Below are 23,105 nucleotides of genomic sequence, written 5' to 3'. Positions count from 1 at the left end.
GCTACTCTATTTTGAATTCTCCTGTAAATTTTCCAGCAACCAGCTTCAAAACAATAGTTAATATCATACACGTTAACCTGCACTCTTCCCCATAAATGCTGTCATACAAAGATCCCAATCACATAAAGAAAATTAAACTCATTTTAGTAGTTTAAGTGCAAATGGCAGAGGTGGGTGTTGTCTCAGACATAGGATTTGAATGTTGGGTGGTTCTTTGCGGAGCCACTCCATGATCCTGGAGGATCTCTTCCAACTTGGGACGTTCTACGGTTCTATGACACTCAATGCCTTCTTGTTGGACTTTACTGTTAACGTCCACATCCAGGAACTGTATGCTCCCACAATGGAACAGTGAAGTCTGGAACAAGGAAGCCTTAACTTTGGTGGAGGAAGATCAGGCTATGGAGCATTCAAACTGAACTTATATAGGTTCGTGAGACCTGGTGGGATGCACCCGTTAAGTGCTCAGGGGCTTGATGACATTGTGAGGCAACTCTTGATAATCTCTGAAAGATCAGTGATAGAGCAAGTTCCCTGGAACATGGAAGAAAGCAAATGTTGCTACTATATTAAAAGTCACGAAGGAGGTTCCAGTAGTTACAGGCTCACCTCGATTTCTGGGAAGCTGATGGTGGAAATTCCCCTGGAAGCCATTTCTGAACATAAGCACGTTAAGGGCATTGATTTACAAATGAGGAAATCACGTCTGACCAACCTGATTGCCTTCAGCAACAAAATGCTTGGTGGATGAAGGGAGAGCAGTGGATGCTGTTTATGCTGATTTCATCACGGCTTTCAGTGTTCAAAGCGATAAAGTACAGACTAAACAGAAAGTAAGGTGGACTGTCAACTGGCTGAGCAACCTGCCCAGAGATCCGTAATCAGTGGCATAAAGTCTGATTGCAGGGCAGTTCCTAGTGGTGCACTCCAAGGGTTCAATACTGAGGCCAGTATCATTTGGTGTTGTGACTATTGGCCTGGACAAAGGGACAGAATGCACTACCAGCAAGTTTGCAAACTTGGGAGGGGTGCCTGACGGTCCAGGTGGGTACAGTGCCAGCCAGAGGAACAGAAAGGCTGGAGAACTGGGCTAAAGAGGAATATCATTAAACACAACAAAGGAAGCACAAAGCCCTGCCCAGCACACGCTGAGGGTTACCCAACTGGAAAGCAGCTCTGCACAGAATGACCTGGGGTGTCCTGCTGGACACCAAATTGACCATAAGACCACCAGTCAGTTTAGGGAGGAGATTATTCCCCTCTGCTCAGCACCAGTTGGCACATCTAAAGTGCTGAGTCCGGTTCTGGGCTCCCCAGTACACGAAGACATTAAAATCCTAGAGTACATCCAACAAAAGCCCATAAGGGTGGATTCAAACATCTGACATGTGAGAGAAACAGGAGAGCTGGAACTCTTCCTTGGAGTCCACCGGCTTGGATAATGCTCAGGGGTTCTCATCCACCTGTTTAAATGCCTGATCATAAAATCATAGAATGGCCTGGGTTGAAAAGGACCACGATGAACATCCAGTTTCAACCCTCCTGACACAGGCAGGGTTGCAGACCACTAGATCCACTCTACATGTCTGTACAGGATTGAGGAGAGTTGTGAGCTGGCTGCTTTAGTAATCTGTGCTTTATGTTGGTAATGCACAAGGCAGGAATGCAGCATGCTTCTACAACGAACACTCCTGGCTCTCAGCTGAGTCAGCCACTCAAGACTATGTACATAATTTAAGAAATACAACAGGGATTTTGGATAAAAAGAAGTGTTAATTTTAACACTGATCTTAACCTCAGTCTCCTCCTTTCCTCCTTTAAAAAGCAGTAATAGCAAAAGAAAAATACAAGGCTTTTAGACAAACAGGTTTATAAGATTTATTTTCCATTGCACATACATGGATTATATACAAGTTAGTAACATAAGTTACTTCTTAATTTTCTAAAAGATTGTTACAGCAAACACTCGCCATTTTAAAACATCAAGTCAGAAATCAAATCTAAAAAGGTAAATATGACAATATTTTAAAAACGAAACAAATTGCACTTAGTTAGGGAGTCAAATACAGATTTGTCTATATGCTGTAACAAACTATATAGCAGGTAATATTACAGTTAGAAGTAGCTCTTGCAGTCCATTTGTACATTAACAATTCTTTTCAATTTTACTTAAAAACTGGTGGATAATTCAAAGATTTCCTCCTCCTCCGAGTATTCGAGATTCATCACGTGAAATGCACTAGCAACTAAGTCTTTATACAATTGCTATTCAAATATAAGAAGTACACCACACCTGGAAATAAGGAAAAAACTAAAACGTATTGATTTTACATGTATCATGAGATGAAAAGTATGGAAGGTGTTCAGCAGTAAAGCCCTGTCCACTACTTACATAAAAGAAGATTTAAAAAAAAAATAATAATCACTGCACACAATACAAAGGGTGGGGTCATACTGTAGTTGAAGTCTCCTGTAACAGTAACCTTTCTCCTTACTGTTCACAGATGAGTGTTTCCATAGCAAATCTGTTCTCAAAATGTCGAATCTTTCTGCAATTGACAGCTTCACGCTTCTGAATGCCTGTTTGTATTAGCAGAGAACAAAGCAGGGTAAACAGAACGGAGTGATGCATATTAGAGCCACGACAGCTTTACAGCCACTTTCATTACGTGTCACTGCCAATCAGAACTCTCTCCTCAACATCCCTCTAAGAAGGAATAAATACACAGACGCACCAACTCATCCTCAGAGAAAACAAAATAAAGAACTCAATACGCAGCCAATGATCCCTAAGGAGGTTTGTGAACCAAACAACACCGACTTTTAGCTAAAAGGAAGCTACCAAAACCCCTCTGGTGGTTACCTGTAACCCAGATCAGTTCACAGAATTGCAGGGGTTGGAAGGGACCTCCAGAGATCATCGAGTCCAACCTCCCAAGTTCCCAGTTTCCCTCACCAAGTTTGTGTAAGCTCTTGTGGGGATGGGGGACAGCAAGGCAGCGAGCTGCTAGAGGCAGAAAAGTGCTAACAGAACTGGAAAGAGACCCAGTGATCACTGCCAACCTGTGCCACCATTTATTACCACAGGATCAACATGCTGAATTTTTGCTGCTAAGAGCTTTTCATTTTTAAACATCGTTCTACATTGCTGGTGTTCTTTTTATATGTTCACAATATATTTCTTTTCCTGTATTTCTTTTTCCTTCATTCTAACGATATGACTAAAGCAATTTAATTGCTTCAATGGCCCCTTGCACATCACATACCATATTAAAAAAAAAAGTCTGAGTGCAAACCAAGTGATAATTTAAGGCAATATTTAACAGCTTGTCAAAGCTCTTCCAAATCTTTCCTGTTTCCCTCAGAAGTTTTCCATGAATGAGTACCAAGAACTACAATTCTCCTGTGGAGACAACTCTTACTCACATTTCACTGATACCAACAGATGATGTGGACTAATCTGCAAATGATGAAAACGTGCCCTTCTGCACCTGCACTACAACACTATGGGTTCTCTTCTACTAAAAAGTTTTTTGCTTTTGGGAGTTGGGTGAAGAAACAAGATTAAAGTAAAGCATCAATAAAACTTGAACCACAGGAAACACACCCATGCCCACACACACACACACGAGTTCCTCGCTCAGTGGGGCTCTGAGCACTTCTGCACAATAAAACAACTTATTTCCATACCTACATGGAAAATCTCAGCCACACTTCAAGCCCACAGCTGCAATAAGCAACTCTTGTTTTAACAAAGTCATTCCTTTCGATACAATCAAGCCCACTTAGTGAACTCGAGCAGCACTGCACTGCCAACACAAAGGGTCGCACGAGGAACATTTACCTTTCATGGCTTCCTTGCGCTGCAGCTTGTAGGTTTCCTTGCCACGGCAGAGGCGGTAAATAAAGAATCCCAACTGATCCACATTTTCAATGCGATCAGTAACAATCATCTGTTCATGAATCAAGTAGGACTGAGGCAAGTATGTTCCAGCCTACAGAATAAAAATGTAACAGCTCACACGATGAAGGGATGGCTTTTGACAAAGTACACAAGGAACACTTTGCACTGTGATTCTTTAACACGGCAGTGTCTTATTTTTTTTTTTTTAATAAAATACATAATACTTATACAATTTTATCATAAATGTGCAAGCATGACTGCACTATGCAAATACATAATGCTTAACTTCAAAACCTCCACTGATACATACATCCACGCTCTCCTATTACAGTAAGAGCAGTCTTCAGCACAGAGACATTTTCTTCCAGGAGAACCCATCACTGTGGATCAAATCCCACAGCTGTCAGACGAAGGTTTCACTGAATAAACGGATGTCAGAGGGAGATTTCCCCAACCAAGAGCTGCTGAAGCACGTTCTACCTCAGCATATTCTTGCTTAAGAAACATGCCAGGTGCAGCACACTCCTGCTGCAGCCTACGAGACTTTAACAATTTCACAACAAGGATTGCAACTTGGAGGCTAAATACAACAAGAGCTTGTCTGGCCTTGCCAGTTACTATGAGAGCTCCCTCAGCTGTTAACAGAAGTATTAGGAAGTCTGTGACATACACCATATGACCTATGGCAATACATTGAAAAAGGAAAAGCCACCAAACATCCAAAGGCTTCCAAGACTTTTTCAGCCCCTTCAGTGTCACTTTGCCACAGTGAAATGACAGACAAGTCAGGCCTCATTACATATGGCTGAAGATGCACATACCTGTGTATCAATTGATCTCCTAATATTGCTACTGGTAAATAATCATCAACTTGTACTGAAATGTTACTTAAGAGATCCTTAAGCTTCTTATTTGTGACAGTACTGACAGTACAAGCACTGCTTGCTTTCTAAAAACAGAATGACTGGTTTTACTACAAAAACAAACCCATCTTCTGCAGCAAAAGATCACTGCACTTTCTATTGTCAATAAACAACTTGGAATTTCCATTACAGAAGATGACTGTTTTTCCAGCCCAAGCAACAAACACTGAAAAGAAGCTGCTTAAATGCTGTTCTCCAATAAAAAAAAGAAAGGCATGTATAAAATTCACTTGAAATTATGAAATCATGTACTGTGAGGAAAGAAGCCACAATAAATACTCTTCTTTAAGCAAGAGCTTGGAAGACCTCAACTCCCAAATAGTCTGACTCATTATTTAGTGAAAAACTTGGTACACAGTAAATTGGTGCATCTTAATCCCTGGTCTCTAGAGTTTCGGGAGAGCTTCAGAGGAGCATCACAGCAGCTCAGACCATCAGCAGGGTGGGCAGCCATACTGGGGGTTCTCTTGTGTTTGTGCCACCTAAACCACAGGATATCCTCAGATCTACTCAGCCCTTCCTTGGGCTTATAGAAGGAGGAGCTCACTGGCAGCACAGCATTTCCTTTGCTCAGCCACTCTAGGAGCAATTCCCTAAAGCTGGGATCCAGCACAGCCACAAATGTAATCATTTTAGAGATGCCTTCTGCATCACGTATGGTTAGAAGTGGCCACTTGGCTCAACTATAGTCAACAAACAAGCATACTTGGGTTTCAGTTTTGCTCCCAAAGAAAAGGAGGCCTATCACTATTTGCATATTAAAGCAAACCATATCAATATATAGAAATGTTATTCTTCAAGCTACAATTATGGCTTTTTAAAAGCATACCAGCCCAGAGCATCTCTATCTTCCTAAAGTGCCCTCTGCACGTATTCAGAATTCATTTTAATAAAGCAACTATTTTAATTTTACATTTTTTCCTATGTTTGATCAGCGTGACTGCAGGACAACAAAGAGAATTCTGCTCACTTTATGCATCTGCAAGACAGCTTCCCACATTTTAGCTGCAAAGCATTTAGCCTGATTTTCTGAGACATCAAGTGCCCACAGCTTTCTGTTAACACAATGAGAATTAAGCAGATGTCTCATAAAATTAGGGCACTCACTTTGGGGACAACGATCAGAACAGTTTGCTTCTGCACAGATTTTCAATTAAATACACGATTCCTGGTTATCCTCTTACTTGTAAACGAAGCACATTTGATTTAGAACCAACCCAAACTAGGAAAGCAACAGACGAAAAAAAGCCAAATTAACAACCCAACAAAAAGGAAACTAAACAGGATACATAAAATATAAAAACAAAAAAAAACAACGAGGTCACTGAGTTTTACAGACACCACTTCATTCTCCTAATTCATATTAGATTAGTAAGAACAGAAGATCCTGTGAGATTATCTACTTTGGCCTCCTCAATTTCACAGGCCGTTACGTTCCAGCCAGTTACTATTGCAGCGTTTCCCCGTGGGGGCACCGAGCCAGCCAGCACTGTTCAATTACCAAACCCTGCTGGGAAGCTATTAGGAGTTCCCATGACATTGCACTGAAATCTCTTGTTCCGTTATTTGGAGACTGTGGTGTCTCAATCCTTCTGGGACTGTCGTTTTTAAGGATGCAGAAATCTTGTTCTGAAGGCTTGGTGCCTCTTTCTTCTTCCTAAGACACAGACCCAGGGATCTGGCTTTCTATTTCAACTTCCTATTTCAACAGGCTTTGCTTGTTATATCATGCAAATAAGTTGCCCAGAGGTGGTGGATGCCCCATCCCTGCAGACACCCCCAAGGTCAGGCTGGATGGGGCTGAGCATCTGGTTGAGCTGTAGGTGTCCCTGTTCACTGCAGGGGATTTGGACCAGGTGGCCTTTAAAGATCCCTTCCAACTCAAAGAAGTATGAAATCCTGATTATTCCTACAATGATCTCCCTGGAAATACAAATATCCACTGTAAGGCTGCTAGAAGCCTCAGCAACTCATTTCCAGTACTGTTCCAACAGATGGAGGCACCTCATGCCATTAAGCACACACAGTGGCTCCAACACAACTCATCTAAGGCACGTCACACTCCAAAACCATGTGAAAGTAGGGGCTGACCCTGCAGAGCTCTGCTCTGAACAGTGCCCACGTTAAGTGGCTTCCCAGCACATCTACTCTAAGTGTCTCAGCTAACCAGTCTCAATCCAGCACTCACAAGCTTTATGGAAAATCTAGTCATAAAGAGTTTTACTAAAAAAAAACCAACAAAACAACTGAAGACTCCTCTCAAAGGGTCCAGGTACACCACATCCGCCCAATTCTGCCAACTAAATCTATAGCATCATAGAACAAAATCAGATTTCTTTGTCTTCCTCAGAATTAATAATTCCTCTGTGATAGCAGTTAATTAACCTCAAAGGTTAGAGCCTTTTTTCTCTCTTTGCAAAGATCTCTGGTGATGAGTTAACTTCCACAAAAGGTGAATGTTTTAGAATGTCAAAGAAAATTCTCCTTTTCCAGTCTGAAGAACAAATCATTTCAGATTTAACCATACCTTGATGTTGATGAGCAACTCCAAGAAATTTTTGGGTGGCATAACAACTGAAGTGTTCAGAGGGATTACGTAGCACTTATCCAGGCTCAGGTCAAGATAGGCAGTCAGTCTCTGGTGAGGAAATATTTATGTTTATCAACATCACCACAGCATCAGAAAAATCACATAACAATGATGTTAAACTGCTACTGCCTCGTGTTTTTCTATCTCAAGTCTGTTCAACAGAGCCCAGTCTGAAGATAGGTCAATGCAGAGACAGAAGGTTCATGAGCATCTGGATCTGTTACAGGGATTTGTGCAGGGCAGCAGGCAATAAGCAGTTCAAACACACGACAATAATGGAACTGCAAAGGTCTATCTAAACCATTAGCAGATGAACTACAGCATTCAGTTGCCCCTACTGCCTGCTTTTTGAAAAACCAGAGCCTTGCTCACTTGCATTTTTATTTTGTTCAAGAGGAACAGAACAAAACATAGGAGGAAAAAAAAAATACAGTGTTCTAGATAATGCAACAACTAAAAATCCCTTTGTTCAAAACACCGCTGAGTTGAAGCATTAATGATTATTCATACCTGAATTATCATCTTTATAGTACCTGTTACATTTGTCACTGCTTTATTAAGAACGAAAAAAAAACCCAACAAAAAAAACCACCCAGATAAACTCCTAGGAATCATCCTGAAGAATCCCAGGGCTCTGCTCATCGCGCTGCTCCGCTGCATCTGTTTTTGCTAAAGAAGACATTATCTCAAGCTGCTGAAAGCTCCAAGGCTGCAGACGTACGTAAAGCACTGAGTGCACCACGAGCCCAGCAGTCAAAATAGCACCAGGACAGCAATCCTCAGTGCACATAATCTCATTACACGGTGTGTGCTGTGCCCATGGCAAATGCTCCTTGCACTGACCTTTAGAGCAAAGCACCAAGGATGCTTTGTTAACTCTAAAACCTTAAATTAAAAAGTAAGTTTCTAACATTACATTGTTCCCATTCACTTCTCATGAGCCATTTTTGGTCTTTCCTGCTTCAAGACTTTGCTCTAACTCTTAACAGAAGCTCACTAAATATATTCAGGAATATTTTTAAATGACATAGCTTAAGCAAGCTATGTTTTTCTCCAAATCTGGTTATGAATATTTGATAGATAGCACTCTTCTTGCATGGAAAAACTTAAAACTTTAAAGTGCATGTAAAAAATAGGACACTTCCCTATTCTTTTTCAGCCCTGCTTGAAAAGTAGCAGTTCAGTGAAGTCTTCAAATGTTCACAGAAACTTTGCTTCCTGAAAGCCAGCAACAGAACATTTCATAGCTATCACCATTCCATCAAGCTGCTACAGAAAAGGGCTTCTAATTGTTTTACAGCTCTGTCATTACTACTGAGAGCTGCAGGCCTGTCAGAGCTCCTACTAAAAATTTATTGCCAGGACTCCCCTTAAAGTTGTCTCTTACAAAAATAAAGGGAGAAACAGCTCAAAGCACTTTGCTACCCTGGTTCAGTGCCTTTAAGAAACAGAGTGGCCCACAGCAACCAAGGAAAATGGAGTTGCTAGGCTCCTCATATCTGGAAAATGAGCTCTTCCACAGTCACCTGGTTGCTCCCTTCTCTTTGTCCCACAGCTTTACAGTTCTTAAGCTGTGCTGGCAGAGCACTTTATGGGCAATGGAACATAACCCTACTGACTTCACATGCAATCAGCCCTTCCAAGCTGAAGCCAGAGGCAGGAAAGCCCTTTCCACGCTTCCCTCGTGACCACAGCACTTGGTTACATTCTGTTGTGATGGAGTTCACACGGTGAGAAGAACGTTCTTATTTTCTCACTCTGAGGAAAGGAAATAGCTCAAAGACCTTCCCCTTTCTAAAAACAGCAATGGTGGTTTACATGCTACCTCATGATGACTGTGTAACGCCATACTTTGTATGCTTGGTTAATAACTGCTTCCAGCTTGCTGCCGATCAAAATGTTTCTACTGCCTCCACCACCCTCTGCTTTCCCCCCACCAAAATAACTCAGGAGTGCATTTATCAGGATGACTGAAGGGGAACATTTTGCAAGTTTTAAATGCTTTCTGCTTCCTCAGAAATATTCCTTACCCGATGGAAGTCGTGGACGATATCAGCAGGATCGCTATCAGCAAACTCAGGGACTGGCACACTGATAAACTCAACATCTTCCTCCTCCAGGATCTGGATGTTTTGCTCAATCGTGTGGTAGCGAGCGCTCTGAGCCTCTGCCCCAGACTCAGGTAAACTTAAGCCATCCTCAATGTATTTTATTCCACAGAAATATACACCGCCCTGCTAAAAATAGTGAACGAAAACATCAATAACCTCGTTAGAAGTTTAAGGCTAATATTCTCAAAGCACTATGGAGAAGAAAAACTTGTCAGACTAGATGAAATGTTTTTCCTTTGATTTGATTCACACGCACAGACCAAAGCAGGAGACAGCTGCTATCCACAACAGGACTATGGGTAAAGTCTCTGTTCTGCTGAACCCAGCGGGAGCCCTTCTCTCAAGTTCAAGGAAAACAGGATCCCAAAAGCAACTTCTTAAAGTGTCATCTTCTGCTTTGTTCCATTATCTGTGGCATTATTTTTAGAAAGAATATGAAATTCTTAAGCTTGTATGCATGCAAGTTATTAAATTATGATTTAACTGCAGTCAAATGCTACAACATAAGACATTGAAACTGGTCATCCAGGTCAGCTTCAGAAAGCAAATCTCACTCTGCACAGGGCCCTGCTTTGAGCAGAGAGTTGAACCAGGTAACTTTCATAGATTCCTTCCAAGCTAAATGCCTGGGTTGAAAAGGACCACAATGATCATCGAGTTTCAACCCCCTTGCTGTGTGCAGGGTCACCAACCAGCAGACCAGGCCACATCCAGCCTGGCCTTGAATGCCTCCAAGGATGGGGCATCCATAACCTTCTATACAGCTACAAAGCTGTTTAGTTTTACCATGTTTGAGGAGTTTCCAAAGTCAGTTTCTAAAACATATTATTTTCTACTGCCTAATTTTTAAAGAAAAGGTAACCAAAAGAAGTGGAAAGAAGCAGTTCACACCCTTCCTTCACAGCATACAAGCAGAGCGTGAAATAAGTTCCTGAGTCAGAGGAAGTCATACACCAAATTCAGCGTATGCTGCATGAAGGGAGCATATAAACAGGAGGGGGTATGGCTGTTTATGAGGGGGGATTGTAATAGCACACAAGGGGGAATGGTTTTAACCTGAGACAGGGGGGATTTAGATTAGATGTTAGGAGGAAGTTTTTCCTCACAGAGGGTGACGATGCACTGGAACAGGTTGCCCAAGGAGGTTGCGGATGTGGAAGAAGAGAATTTCTACCTTGAAACTGCGTGCACTAAGCAGAGGGCTGGAAGGATTCAAATTTTGCTGATGCTCTCACCCTTCCTGACCTTGTGAATCTCGCAACCCAGCACAGCTTCTGCAGGAGGGGGGAGCATGCTCAGCCTGCTTGGGCAGCAACCCAGGGACAATTTCCCAGAAGAAGGCAATATTTCACTCGCATATCCCACGCTGCAGGTAAATGCTGCACTTCCCTGGCAGCACTGCCTTCATGGGGCTCTTCCTGCAATGGTGCCAATTGTGAAAATACATTTTGTCAGAGGCCTAACCATGTTGGTGTGGATTGGATCTGACAGAGCGTGTTTAGTCACGCTGACTGTGCTTCTCCCAGGTCCCCAGAAGGGCCCATTTCCATATCCCTATGGAGGCCAGGAAGGAGGAGAGTCACCACACAGCTCCAGCAAGCAGCCCCTTTCCTGTGCAGCAGCAGTTCTGCACTTGTTTGACCCCACATTCCCTAGACAAGGGGGATTTCAAGAAGTTAAGCCACCTGCAGTATTCAGCAACGGCTGCACATGAGAAATACTGGGTGAAAATCTGGGACACCACTGGGATTCTTATATTCAAGTCCTATATTTAGATATAATTCTTTCTCTGCAAGTAACGTTTTGAGAAGTGCTGCTCCTTTCATTTGCCAACCTTGTTCCTCTGCTGACAGAACAGACCTTTAGAAAACCTGAAATTTTAGGAAGATAAAAAGGGGACCAGAAAGGTTATTTGGTTTAGTCAGGCGCTCCTCTTCTAAACACGAGACACAAGGGAAGAAAACACACAATCCTCCCATAACAAGATGTACTTGACTTACCTGGAATGCGAAGTATTTGTACAGATAGGCACCACCCAGGATCACTCCTGCTAGCATGAAGGCCAGCCCGAAGCACATACACCAGCACCAGGCCCTCCTCTGCCCTGCAGGCACCACCACATCCTCCGGCTCCTGCAATGCATCAAACAGAGACCTTCAACACAGTGTTCCCAAGACACCCAGCACAGCAGATAGCTTGGGCCCAGCGAGCCCAAACACTGCATCCATCAGAAAGGACATCAGCACTTTATCAGAAATGTTTGAAAACCTTCTTTTTGTTTTGTTGTAAGCAGACCTATTTCAGTTGAGGTCTAAGATAACTCGTACTAACCGTCGCTTTTCGGACTGAATCAGCAGAGATAAGGAAAAAAACATCTCCCAAAGTACTTCATAATGCACAGTGAGCCGTTTTAGGGACTGCAGACAGAAGTATCTGTTGCCAGACAATCTCAATGTTAACAACAGCACAGTGAGGAAGATGGTTCAGAAGGGTCAGATTTTTTTTTAGCTTGGTATATGCAATTTGAGCGAACCTCAAGAACCAACAAAAGATCAAACGCAGTAAGAAGAGCAAAACACATCCTTTCTCGTGTTGTTCCATCAGGAAGAGACTGTACCACCTCTAGGCTGGAAAAACAAGAATGATGGTTTAAGAGTTCTACTTCGGGAAGCTCTGTGCTGAAGGCAGCGCTGGCCATGCACTGCTATCTGCTGTGCGTGTTACACTGAAGGAATGACAGGATGTTTCCTCTCTGGGGCACTAGTTTGCATAACCATGCAGTTCCCAAAGGCATCCTAAGCAATAAACTGCTGCTTGCAAAATCTTTCCTCTATCAGCCACATCACAATGCTTTTACTCCCCCAAATGCCTGCATAACTCTCATCAAAAACAAAACAAAAATAAATTAAAAACCCCCACCACCTTGATACCTCCATACATTTTTTGAGTTACCCTCGTCTCAGCCTCAATAATCCTGAGAAAATACTAGAATTCCAGTAAATACAAAGCAATTCACTGCCTCTCTGCAGACAGGAAATACAGGATGGCGTGATCACAGCATGATGATCAGGGTGAAGTCAAAAGCAAAACTTAAAAAATCCAAACAAGGAGAGAAAGAACACGAGGGAAGCACTTGAAAAAGGTGTTGATGGCTACGATAGACAGCGAACGTTCTGGCCGTGGCTTGTTGCAGAATTTTCTAATTAGGACCATTTCCCAAGGCAACCTGTTGGTGCAGCCCCCAGGCTGCCCTGTTCCACTTAGGAAGGAGCTCCTCTCATCTGGCCACAGCCACCAGGCAAGAGTGACACCAAAGAAGAGGCGCTCCCTATAAAAGCTGGGGAGAAGCCAGCGCTCCCCAACATGACTCACCCCAACCATCTCCAGTGGGACAAGCAGTTTTCTGGAGGTACTTATTTCTTGTCACTGATTACAGAGGGAGATTCCTGGTTAACGAGCGAGGTTCCTAAGTCACATACAGCTAAAATTAGATGATGCGAAACCCACTTTTACAGTACACTACAATTATCTTTCAAATAGAAGTGGCAACACAGCTCCTTTGCCAGGCAACAGTTGCCAAAACCTGATTCGGAAACATTTAGAGTCAGACTCTGAAGATATTCCACAGATTGTGCTTTATGTTACCTTGTCAAGTCCCACAGTAAATCAGATTGTGAAATCTCCATCTCAGTCTTTGGGGGTTTTCATGACTCAACAAGACAGAGACGTGGCTGACCTTGCTTTGACAGCCACCCTGTTTCTAAGGGCTGGACCAGAAGACCTCTCCAAAGGTCTTCCAAGCAACATCTCTGTGATTCATTACAAGGCAGAGGGAGAGTGGCTGGAGAATGGTTGCCACATCTGAAAGAGTAAACAGAGCAAAAAGACAGCTAACAACTTCACCAAGTCTTCATGTTTCTAATTAGCTCGGGAATTCAGTACAAAACATCACAGGATTACCAGCTGTGTGGTTTTGAACCTGGCTGCTCGCAAAGACCGAGAATAGAATGCAGTATCCTTGGTAAGCTAATTAACTTTCAGGTCAGGCTAAGATTCACCATGGATTCCTCTATATATCAACTCAATCATGAATCTAAACCAGATAAAAAAGGATTTTTATGTTGCCCTGAATTATTAGGTAACTATTTCCCTGGATATTTCAATGCAAGAAGGACACCTGATTGAAACATTTTAAAATAGCTGTCATTTACACTTTTAATGTGAAAAAACACACAGCAAACTGGCTCTGGGATATAATGCCACAATATTCCCTAGTGAAGAACATAAAGAGTATCTTTATTCTTTCCCTGAGGTTTTACTTCATTTTTTTTCCTCCCTCCAAGCAGAATTGCCCACTTGTGGAATAATTGCCTCTTCTGTTCTTCTATAGTTTTGTAAGCTCTGAAAGATTTACAAAATACACATCTGGGAAATGGTGCAGAAGGGAGATTACTGCACAAACACTTACTTGGAAATGTGGATTAATGTCAAATTAAGTTTGTTTGGGCCCTAAAAATGATCAGAAAAAGGAAAGTAACTTTTACCAGACTAAGAGGAACGTGAAGGATCGATTTATCAGAATTCCACTCTATATCATTTTTCTTTTACATACAAGATGACAGATGCAACCAATAGGTTTAATAGAACTCGAATTCTCTACCGGCAGCTGAATTCTATCACTGTTACTATTTGATGCACCACTAATGGTAGGGCATTACCATCGTTTGCATTTGTAGTTGCCTACTGTGTTGCTTTGTCCACAGCCAGCCAAAACCAACATGCCACACATACAGAGTCACAGCACAGTTCAACCTCTTGCTCAGGACAGAGGAAGGATTGCACCTTAGAACAGTAAAACCACAAGCATTAGGCAAGAGCAAAGATATCTGACGGTGAAGAAGCACACAGAACTCATCTTCTGAATTTGAGAACTAAGCACACCACCAAGCAGTTTAAAATCACTTGATATTAAAACTATAAATAGCCCACCGAGGCTAAATCATACTCGTATCAGTAGCCATCCTGTGGCTAAACTTTTGTACTGTTGCTGTGGCACCTTAGTTTTGGCTGATGTGCCCCAACATGAGAATAACTCATCCCTCACCACATAACTGACCACTTGTACTGGGAGAAATGAATGCATGACAGATGCCTACCCACCTTCCAGGCAGCTCATTTTGGGAAGGAAAGAACACAACCCAGAATTGGATCCACACCAGCAGGGACAGCACTGATGCAGTGCCTCTTCCCTGCATGCAGGGCTGCTCTGTGCCCAGCACTGCCAGCTTCTGAAGCCACAGCACAATGCAAGAGTGCAGCCTCACTGGATGATTTTTCTCTGGGTCAGCTTTTCACTGCATCAAAAGAAAGCAACACGAATATGAGGCAAAGACTGACCTCTAATGATACACCTCTACACTTTGGTGAACAGCAATTAATTACTGCCGTTCTGGCCCTCTTCTTCCCATTCTCCTGCATCATCCGTGCCCTGTGAATTTCCAGATCCACACTGGATCCTCAACCTGAGGGTGATGCCACAGAACTAAAGTTCTCTGAAGGAAGAATTGAATACAAGCCCCAAAACAGCTTGTTTCCCTTCATGAACTGATTGGTCTCACCGGAAAACATTTGATTAGTCTATTTCCAAAGGACAAGATACGAAACAGAAGCATCTCTTTGCCTCCAGAACACCAAACCCTACAGCGTTAAAACGAAAGCAGCTCAGAACTCCCCAGTCTGAACAGCTTCAAGCTCCGCAGGAACAATTTTCTTGTAGATACCAGACAGAACTGAATAGTTCTGATTTTCTTGAGATGTCAGGATGTTGGCAGAAGTCCCTTAGCTCTGTCTTCTTCCCACAATGCAGTTATCCGATGCTGCAGCTTTCAGCAAGGACTCCTCCATCAAGTGACCGCAGCAGCCAGCGCACAGCTGCAGCCGTCTTGTTACTGGGTCTGTAAAACACTGCCGAGCAGCAAACGACACCACAAACTACTTAGAGAAGAGCCTCTCAATTCAAGAGAGAGCTTCACCTATTTACAGTCAGCAGCAACAGTCCTAGAGCGGATTGAAAGGAAAGAAAACAAATAATAACCTCTACGTCTGCAAATATTAGCAATTACTCAAGGCTACTGGCCACATATCTTCTTGTTTTTTTTCAGTTCCATTTTCATTCTGCTTTTTTTCTTTTTTTTTTTTAATCCTCCTTTAAATAAAACACTGAATTTCAGAGGGACCAAATTAATGTCTAGGGTAGCATCACAGAACTCTGCTTAGAAACTCCAATACTGAGCTGCAAATGCGTATAATTAGACTTGGTAATTATTTAGATTTCCCCCTTGTGGCTTTCCATACATAACTGACTATAATTGCTTTAAAATTATGAAAGTAAAGCAGTCTAGAAACTGACAAGGCGTATGTCTAGGCCAAAATAAAATGGGTGAGAAGATTATTGGGCATTGCTCCTTTGCTTATTTTAAGGACATCAATTATACGATTAAAAATTTTCATATGAACCCATTAACTAAGAATCCTCCTAAACCAGACGTGATGGATGCACTTGGATATGCTGGGGGGAGCCTGGAACGTGGCGTGACCATTGCACACTTAATGTACAAGGTAACGGCTGATACTCAGAAACAGTGCCAAAAAGAGAAATAAACAGCTCTGGGAGAAAAGCCTTTCAAAATCACCACAGTCTCTGACACAGAGAAAGCAGATGCTGAGTATTACTGTGTATTATAAATATTACTAGAAGTGTCTGTAGCTTAATACACAGTCCATAATTATACATCTGAGAATAACATCTAACCCATATTTTATATAAATACGTACACATACATACATGGATACACACACACATATATTTGTGTGGGTAGAACTGTCTGGAAGCTGTTCTGAGCTGTTTTCTGAGCGCCAGCTTGCTCACACAGATGGACAGAACACAGTGGGACAGACTCAGCAAATATTGACCAAGTGTGGTTTTAATAGTGGAATGGGGAGAAAGGAAACCAATGATAACTCCCTACAAGAGTGTCAGTGAGGAAAGCTAAAAATCCTTGCAATAAAATACCAGCCCAGCGGCTACAGAGAGTGGATTTTCTTGATCAAGTGTGCCTGCTCTGACTTGCAGATCTGACATCTGTAGAAAAGCCTCCCAAAAGACAGTCAATATAAAATGACCTTAATTTAGAAAGAACTCTGCATTCCTCCCGTGGTATTCCTGCCTGAAGACTGCTCAAAGCCTGGTATTCTATTTATTGCTTGCTGCAGATGGGAAATTAAGGAAGGCTTTTGCAAGGCTCCTCACTCAGCTGGCAGATGCTGCAGAACTGGAAGGCTGTCAATACTCTCAAGGAGCAACTTTACACTTCCTAATAAAATTAAATTGAAATCTTAAGTACAATGATCTTTTAACTTGCTAGCTGGGAAAACAGACGCTGTACACAATTGATGCTCCTGCTTGTCACAAGGAGTGATTTATTCTTTTGACTCACTGCCTGCTCCTCTGGCAAGGTGGACAGGGACTTGACCCTCTGGCCAAAGGCTCAATGACTAAGGAACTGCTTGAAACACGCATCTTAATTCTGCTATCACTTGCCACCATCACAGAGCTGGAATAGCCAAGCAGACTAATCAAGTAGAATTATTATCTACTAGGCTGCTTAGCAATATTCACCTCTGCCCGTATTTCCAGTATCTTCTATAAGAAAAAACAAAAACATTCTACCAATGTTGTGCGTTAACAAATGCAGCAGTGTCGAGAAGATATATTCCAAGCTCAAAAGTCAAAGGTTCTTTTTATATGAGCCAAACACCACCTTTCACCAAGTAACAGGGGTGTTCTCCCATAAATTGAGCCATCTCAAATGAATCATTCATGGTTCAAACGTCACATCCATGATGGCATAAAACATTACAGGTATGGTTTAATAGCTTGTGGTGGTAATGGTGATGTGAGTACGGTTGGACGAGATGATCTTGTAGGTCCTTTCCAACCTTGTGGTTCTATTATTCTATTAATACAAGCAGCCAGCTCAAGACCATCTAAGAAAGGGAAGGAATGCTGAGATCAGTTCTAGCAGACAGGAAATACACTGCATGTACCTGCAAAGACACAGGCAAAGGGAAAACAAAAACAAAAGAGAGAACAGGGAAGCAGGAAATAAAATTAGAGAGAAAGATGGTGGAGCAGGCAGAGTTTGATGTCTGCAAAAAGTCAGGGAGAGAATTATAACTGCAAAGTGAATGCAAAGGGCATGGATCGGCTGTTCACCAGAGCTACGTGATAGAGAGACAATACAAAAATGCACCTTACAAGAGTATACCTGCATCTCTTAATCGACATGAGTAGTTCTGATTTACCTAAACACTGCCTTCAACCCCACAGATTACAGAACTTAATAGCAGCCAGCAATTAAAGAGGATAGGAAAAGACTTTCAGAGGAAGAAGTCTCTCACTAGTCTGCTTCTTTAATTAAACTCAGCAATAGCGTTGTTAAGTGTGGTTATTTTTGCTGTTAGCTTTGGTCCTACGTGGTCTAGAAAGTGAGGAGGGAAAGCTGCTCGAGTAGCCGAGGGAAGAACTTTCTCCAAGTGATTCTCCTGCACTACTTTTGGCTATATTCTCATCCCGCAGTCTACAGCAATCGTACACACATTTCACATCTATTTCCCCAAATTGGTCCTTTTGTCTCTTTTCCTTTCCAAGATCCTCCAATTCCCCTCTCTCAACACCAAAAACAGCAGTTTCAAGTCTTCCTATAATTTCTTTCATGCCCCAGATCCATGCCGCTGTATTTTACACCCTCCAAAGGTAGCGTTTGTGGTCTCTACCACACACAGAGCACTAACAGACCTACTTTCCCTTCCCTCCCTTCATCACTGCTCTACAAGATGTGCCACTCAATGTCAGCGTCCTTACCTGCTTGAGAAGATGGGCTGGGCTGTGTGACACCCTGCCACACTAAGCTGTACCTCCACGCCTCTTGTTCTTTACTCAGGGCCAAGGACTGTCCCTCCTTTCACTTTCTATTCAGCAATTAGCACAGCTGGATACCAATATCACCTTGTCTTCTCTCTAAACACCAGGAGCCCTTCTGTGCTGTGCAGTGATGGCACAGGCTGCCCAAAGGCTGTGGGTCTCCTTCTTGGACATCCCCCAGAACCACCTGGCACATTGAATTCAAAACACTGAATTCTTGTGCCAGTGACAGCCAGAGGTCTGCAACTGCCACTGTAGTGAATACAATTGTTTTTTTTTTTTTTTTTACTAACTAGTGCAGAGGTGTAAGAAGCCAGTCTTTCAGGTAAACTCATAAATGAGCAAATAACTTGTTATAAAACGATGAGAATTTGTTCAGCATTCCCTATTCATTCTTCACAAGCGTTCTAAGAAAAGAGAAGTGTTTTGGTTTAAGCTTGCACGGCAGGCCAAACGTGCAGAAGAAAGCTTCTGCAGACATCTGGCAAGAAGCGCCCAAGGGCTGTTTATTCTGCTGAAACCCCAAACCCAAGAGGTTATACGGCACACTCTTCAGAATGCCTTTTGCTTTCAGAAATCACTACCTCCTTTAAGGACACAGCATGCCAAACGTTACATTTCTATGAACTGTCCAATTTGGAAAAATGGTTTGTTTTCACACATTGCCAAAATTAACTTGTTTCCCCACTCACATTCTCTGACTTAAAACTGACCCGCGTTCTACCACATTTATTAAAAGTATACTAAAATAAAACTTCAAAATGCAGTATTCCTCTCCCTTATCCTGAATTAGCATCTGTGCTCAAAACCAGGAACTCAAAAGGCTCCTATTTCATTTAAAATAGATCAATACTGAATTATCTTTTTGACCTTGGATGTTCCAGTTCCTGTCTCTTCCTTATCCTGCTCGCTTCTTATCGCTGAATATTTCTCCACATTTTCCTCTGACTGCCTGAATCTCAGGCATCAGTATGACAGAACGCTATGTGGATTTAACCTAGATTTCTCTCAAGACTATTTTCCCAAATGGTGATGGCTCTTTCACCCAAGAGATCTCATTAGCATGCACATACGCACCACTGAGCTTCAGAATTTAATAACTCTATTCCCAGTTCAGCCACAGATGGCATGTCATCTTGAGCAAGTTACGAACATTACATCTCAGTTTCTCTCTGAATTACAATTCACCACAACAGAATCACTCAGGTTAGAAGAGACCACACGAGGTCTCCAGACCAAAGCGGGTGGACACCAAACTCTGACCGGGTCGCTCAGGACTCTCATCCCATCAGGTTCTGACAGCCTGCAAGGCCTGACTCCATAGCTTCTGTGGGGAACCGGCTCAGTGCCCAGTTCTCACAGCCAAGGATGTATTTGTGCCCTCCCAGTTTAGTGCACGACCACTGCTCTGCACCTCACTGCCCAGCCCTCATCTCCTCAGCCACCTCCACAAAGGCCTTGCATAGCAGCCACTGCTCACACGGCAAGGAAACCAGACCCTGGCCATCACAACAGCCCCGGTGGGGATTTGACGATGTATTTTTAACGTTTGGATGAGAAAGCTCTCAGCCTCCAGTACTGTCAGCGCCTCATGCCCTGCCCTGCACCAGCCTGGTGGGAGCCCCTGGTGTCCCCAGCCAGCACGTCGCAGCCCGCCATGATGGAGGGGCCAGGCCTCAGCTTTTGCTCTTCCCAGACCTCACCAAGTCTTGTGCTGCTCAGTCCCCAGCCTGCTGAGGTCCCTCTGTACAGCAGCTCTGTCCTCAAACATATCTGGCTAATAAACACATTCTGGAATTAAGATATGAATATTTGTACAGCAAGCTGAGCTCCTGGGGCAGAAAGCCTTCTACTGGTACACACAGAATAGGAGAATCACTGAGGTTGGAAAAGAGCACTGAGTCCAACCATCAGCCCACCTCCACCCACCGTGCCCAATGACCCTCAGTGCCACATCTACGCTGTTCTACAACACCACCAAGGATGACAACTCCACCACCTCCCTAGGCAGAAAATACTTCCTTATGGCACTTCACGGTATCAACACAGAAGAGCTTACCTTGAAAGCCTTAAATTTAATTTGTGCTCTTTCTAGAAGAAACTATTCAAACAATCTAACAGAGCTCGCTTCAACTAAACTGTTCGAAGGTGGAAGCAGAGAGATAAACTCCAGCACTCAGTGCCTCACTGGTTCACACCTTACAGAGACACACCGGCAGGAATCAAAATGCCACACCAGACAGAAAGGAATCGCTGCAACCATAAACCTTCCACGCAAAAACCCACTGCTCTGTGTGGCAGGCTCAGGAAGGCACACTCCATCCCATTTCACAAAGGGACTGCACTTCCACACGCACAGCCACACAGGTTTTCTATGTAGGCTGTATCTTCCACATCAAATAAGTTTGCCTTTATGATTCAGCAGCCCTGTGATTAAATCTGTGCACAGGCCTCACAGGGAGAGATCCACCCCGCAGATCACTACCAGCTGTGATCCCCCAACGTCTGTTCTCTCCACAGCCATTCCACCGTCTCATTCCGCCCTCAGAACAGCAGAAAGCCTCCACCAAAAGCAAGATTCTGAATCTCTGGGGGAAAGGAATCACAAACTACCTGAGAATTTCTATGCAGGGAACTCTACTCCTCAAATACGTGAGCTTTATTTTCATGTATATATAAATATTACAGACATTACATGTATAATTCATAAAAAATATACTTGTATACAGGCTCAAAGATGCTCTTTGGAAAGCATCACCTTGTTTTTTGTTTTTTTTCAAGACTTCCATAACAACAGTTAAGCAAGTACTACTTTGCCTGGCTTTCCATCGTAAGTGTTTCAGGCTGCTATGGCACACAGGAGGCTTGCTTGTGGATGCAGCATGGAGCTGAAATGTCTCCGTATTTGCTGTGGCCAAAGCCTAGGCCACGTGATGTCTGCTGCAAAACCACTGCTGATTTTATTGAGAGCTCAATCTTATTAATTCCCTCATTCCTTTGGTTTACCACATCTGTAAAATTAGGACAGATATCTGAGTTTTATAAATTAGCATGCTTTTCATCCGTAGATTCAAAGTAATTTCCACTGAGGATAAAAAGCAGTACATAAATAGTAAGAAAATGAATGTTGTATTATTCATATAGACTGGGAGACTAAAAGCAGATAATGCTAACCTTCGTCAATCACTGTGTAAGTGGGAGGAAAGACCAAAAAAACCAAAGGAATCTATGCAACAGTAAACACAACACACCACTACTTATCCCAGTGGTAATTCTTATGCTTGAAATAAGTCATAATGTTATTGAAAAAAAAGTCATAATGTTACTGGAAGCATGGAATAAAGGACATTTTAAATGATTAAGACTTGAAAAATGCAAGACTTGCTTTCAAAGAGATTCCCTGAGAGTCAGAGAGAATTATTTTCTTGTATATAAGTTATTCCGAGTCTGTAGCTATTGGCTACTGAACTGAAAAATGTATAATGCCAACAAATATTCAATGCAGAAAAGTTAACTCAACGCATGATTGGATCTAAGTATGCTCGCCACTCTTAGAAAAGCCTTGCCACCCAAATGGCCATTAGCATACATCAAAATTCAATAAATCACTTGTAGGAAAAAAAAGGAAAACGCTAGGCAAACAACAAAAATCAATTTATTTGAGTCTATAAAAAACAAATGTTAAATTACATTGCAACTGTAGATAACTCATTAAAATACTTAACATGGGAACTATACACACACATTATACTTTTAAAGCAAACTTCCATTGGAATGGACACTCATACGCTGGAATGGGCATTCATATGTTGGAATGGATACTCATAAAGGAAGGAGTCAAAGCCTACAGGACATCTCCATGGAAAAGATCTGACAATCTATATAGCAAAAGCAATACAGAACCACGTAAAGTACTTTCATCATCTCCATTTCACCAGCCTTGTGTTGAATATTAAAAGCTGTAACCATAGGCATGGACTCAACTCCATATTGCTAAGCGATACAAACAACTGACTGAGGAGTTACCACAAAAGGTCTGGCAGAAGACATCCCATTTCCAATATTAAATAGTGTTCTTTTGTGAAACACCTTTATTTCCAAACCAAGTTTGGTTTTCAGGTTGGGAAGCGATGAGAAACAAAAGGACACAGGAGACACCATCAGCCAAAAGACGTGTTTTCTTCAGAGGAGCCCCTCACAAACAGCCCCAGCCACAACTCTGATTTACGTAAATTCAGTTTCCTTAAATTTAAGCTTGCAGGTGACTGCAAAACCAAATCAGTGCCAGAATTTTGGGCGGCACCGTGCCTGGCACTGGAAGGTTCACTGCTGAGGTTTGCTGGCTTCTCCTTAATATCCCTCCAAAGCCAGGCAGGAAAAGGGGAGGGAAAGAATTCAGTTTGCTAGAATTTTTTTTTTACTTCTCATTCTCTTTTAAGTAATCATGTCTTAATCCACAACGCTCTGACAGATTGCAGAAAATGGTTCATTTTATGACCCAGTTGCACTAGAGAAGACATAGGAAAACAAAGACTGCTCTTTCTTTATAGGCCTACATAAAATTTAGTTGGAGAAAGACTGCCAAGGTTGTACG

At 42.5% G+C, this 23,105-nt stretch overlaps 1 protein-coding gene across 2 annotated transcripts in view; it reads right to left on the bottom strand.

Moving 5' to 3' along the window:
• Window positions 1-1,853: 1,853 nt before the first annotated feature.
• ITM2B (integral membrane protein 2B) overlaps window positions 1,854-23,105 on the bottom strand; it is a 25,101-nt gene continuing 3,849 nt past the window's right edge. The window contains exons 2-6 of one of the 2 annotated variants that reach the window (XM_052664614.1): window positions 11,529-11,660; window positions 9,448-9,654; window positions 7,355-7,465; window positions 3,845-3,995; window positions 1,854-2,580 (exon numbers count right to left, since the gene is read on the bottom strand). In XM_052664614.1, coding sequence (XP_052520574.1) covers window positions 2,492-2,580; window positions 3,845-3,995; window positions 7,355-7,465; window positions 9,448-9,654; window positions 11,529-11,660 — 690 coding nt within the window. In that variant the 3' untranslated portion in view covers window positions 1,854-2,491. The remainder of the gene's footprint in view (window positions 2,581-3,844; window positions 3,996-7,354; window positions 7,466-9,447; window positions 9,655-11,528; window positions 11,661-23,105) is intronic. The other variant, XM_052664616.1, reaches the window with a different exon arrangement.

Source organism: Tympanuchus pallidicinctus, unplaced genomic scaffold (assembly GCF_026119805.1).
Source record: "Tympanuchus pallidicinctus isolate F22 unplaced genomic scaffold, pur_lepc_1.0 scaffold6, whole genome shotgun sequence".
NCBI classification, from domain to species: Eukaryota; Metazoa; Chordata; class Aves; order Galliformes; family Phasianidae; genus Tympanuchus; species Tympanuchus pallidicinctus.
This window is presented reverse-complemented; position numbering and strand designations above follow the sequence as displayed.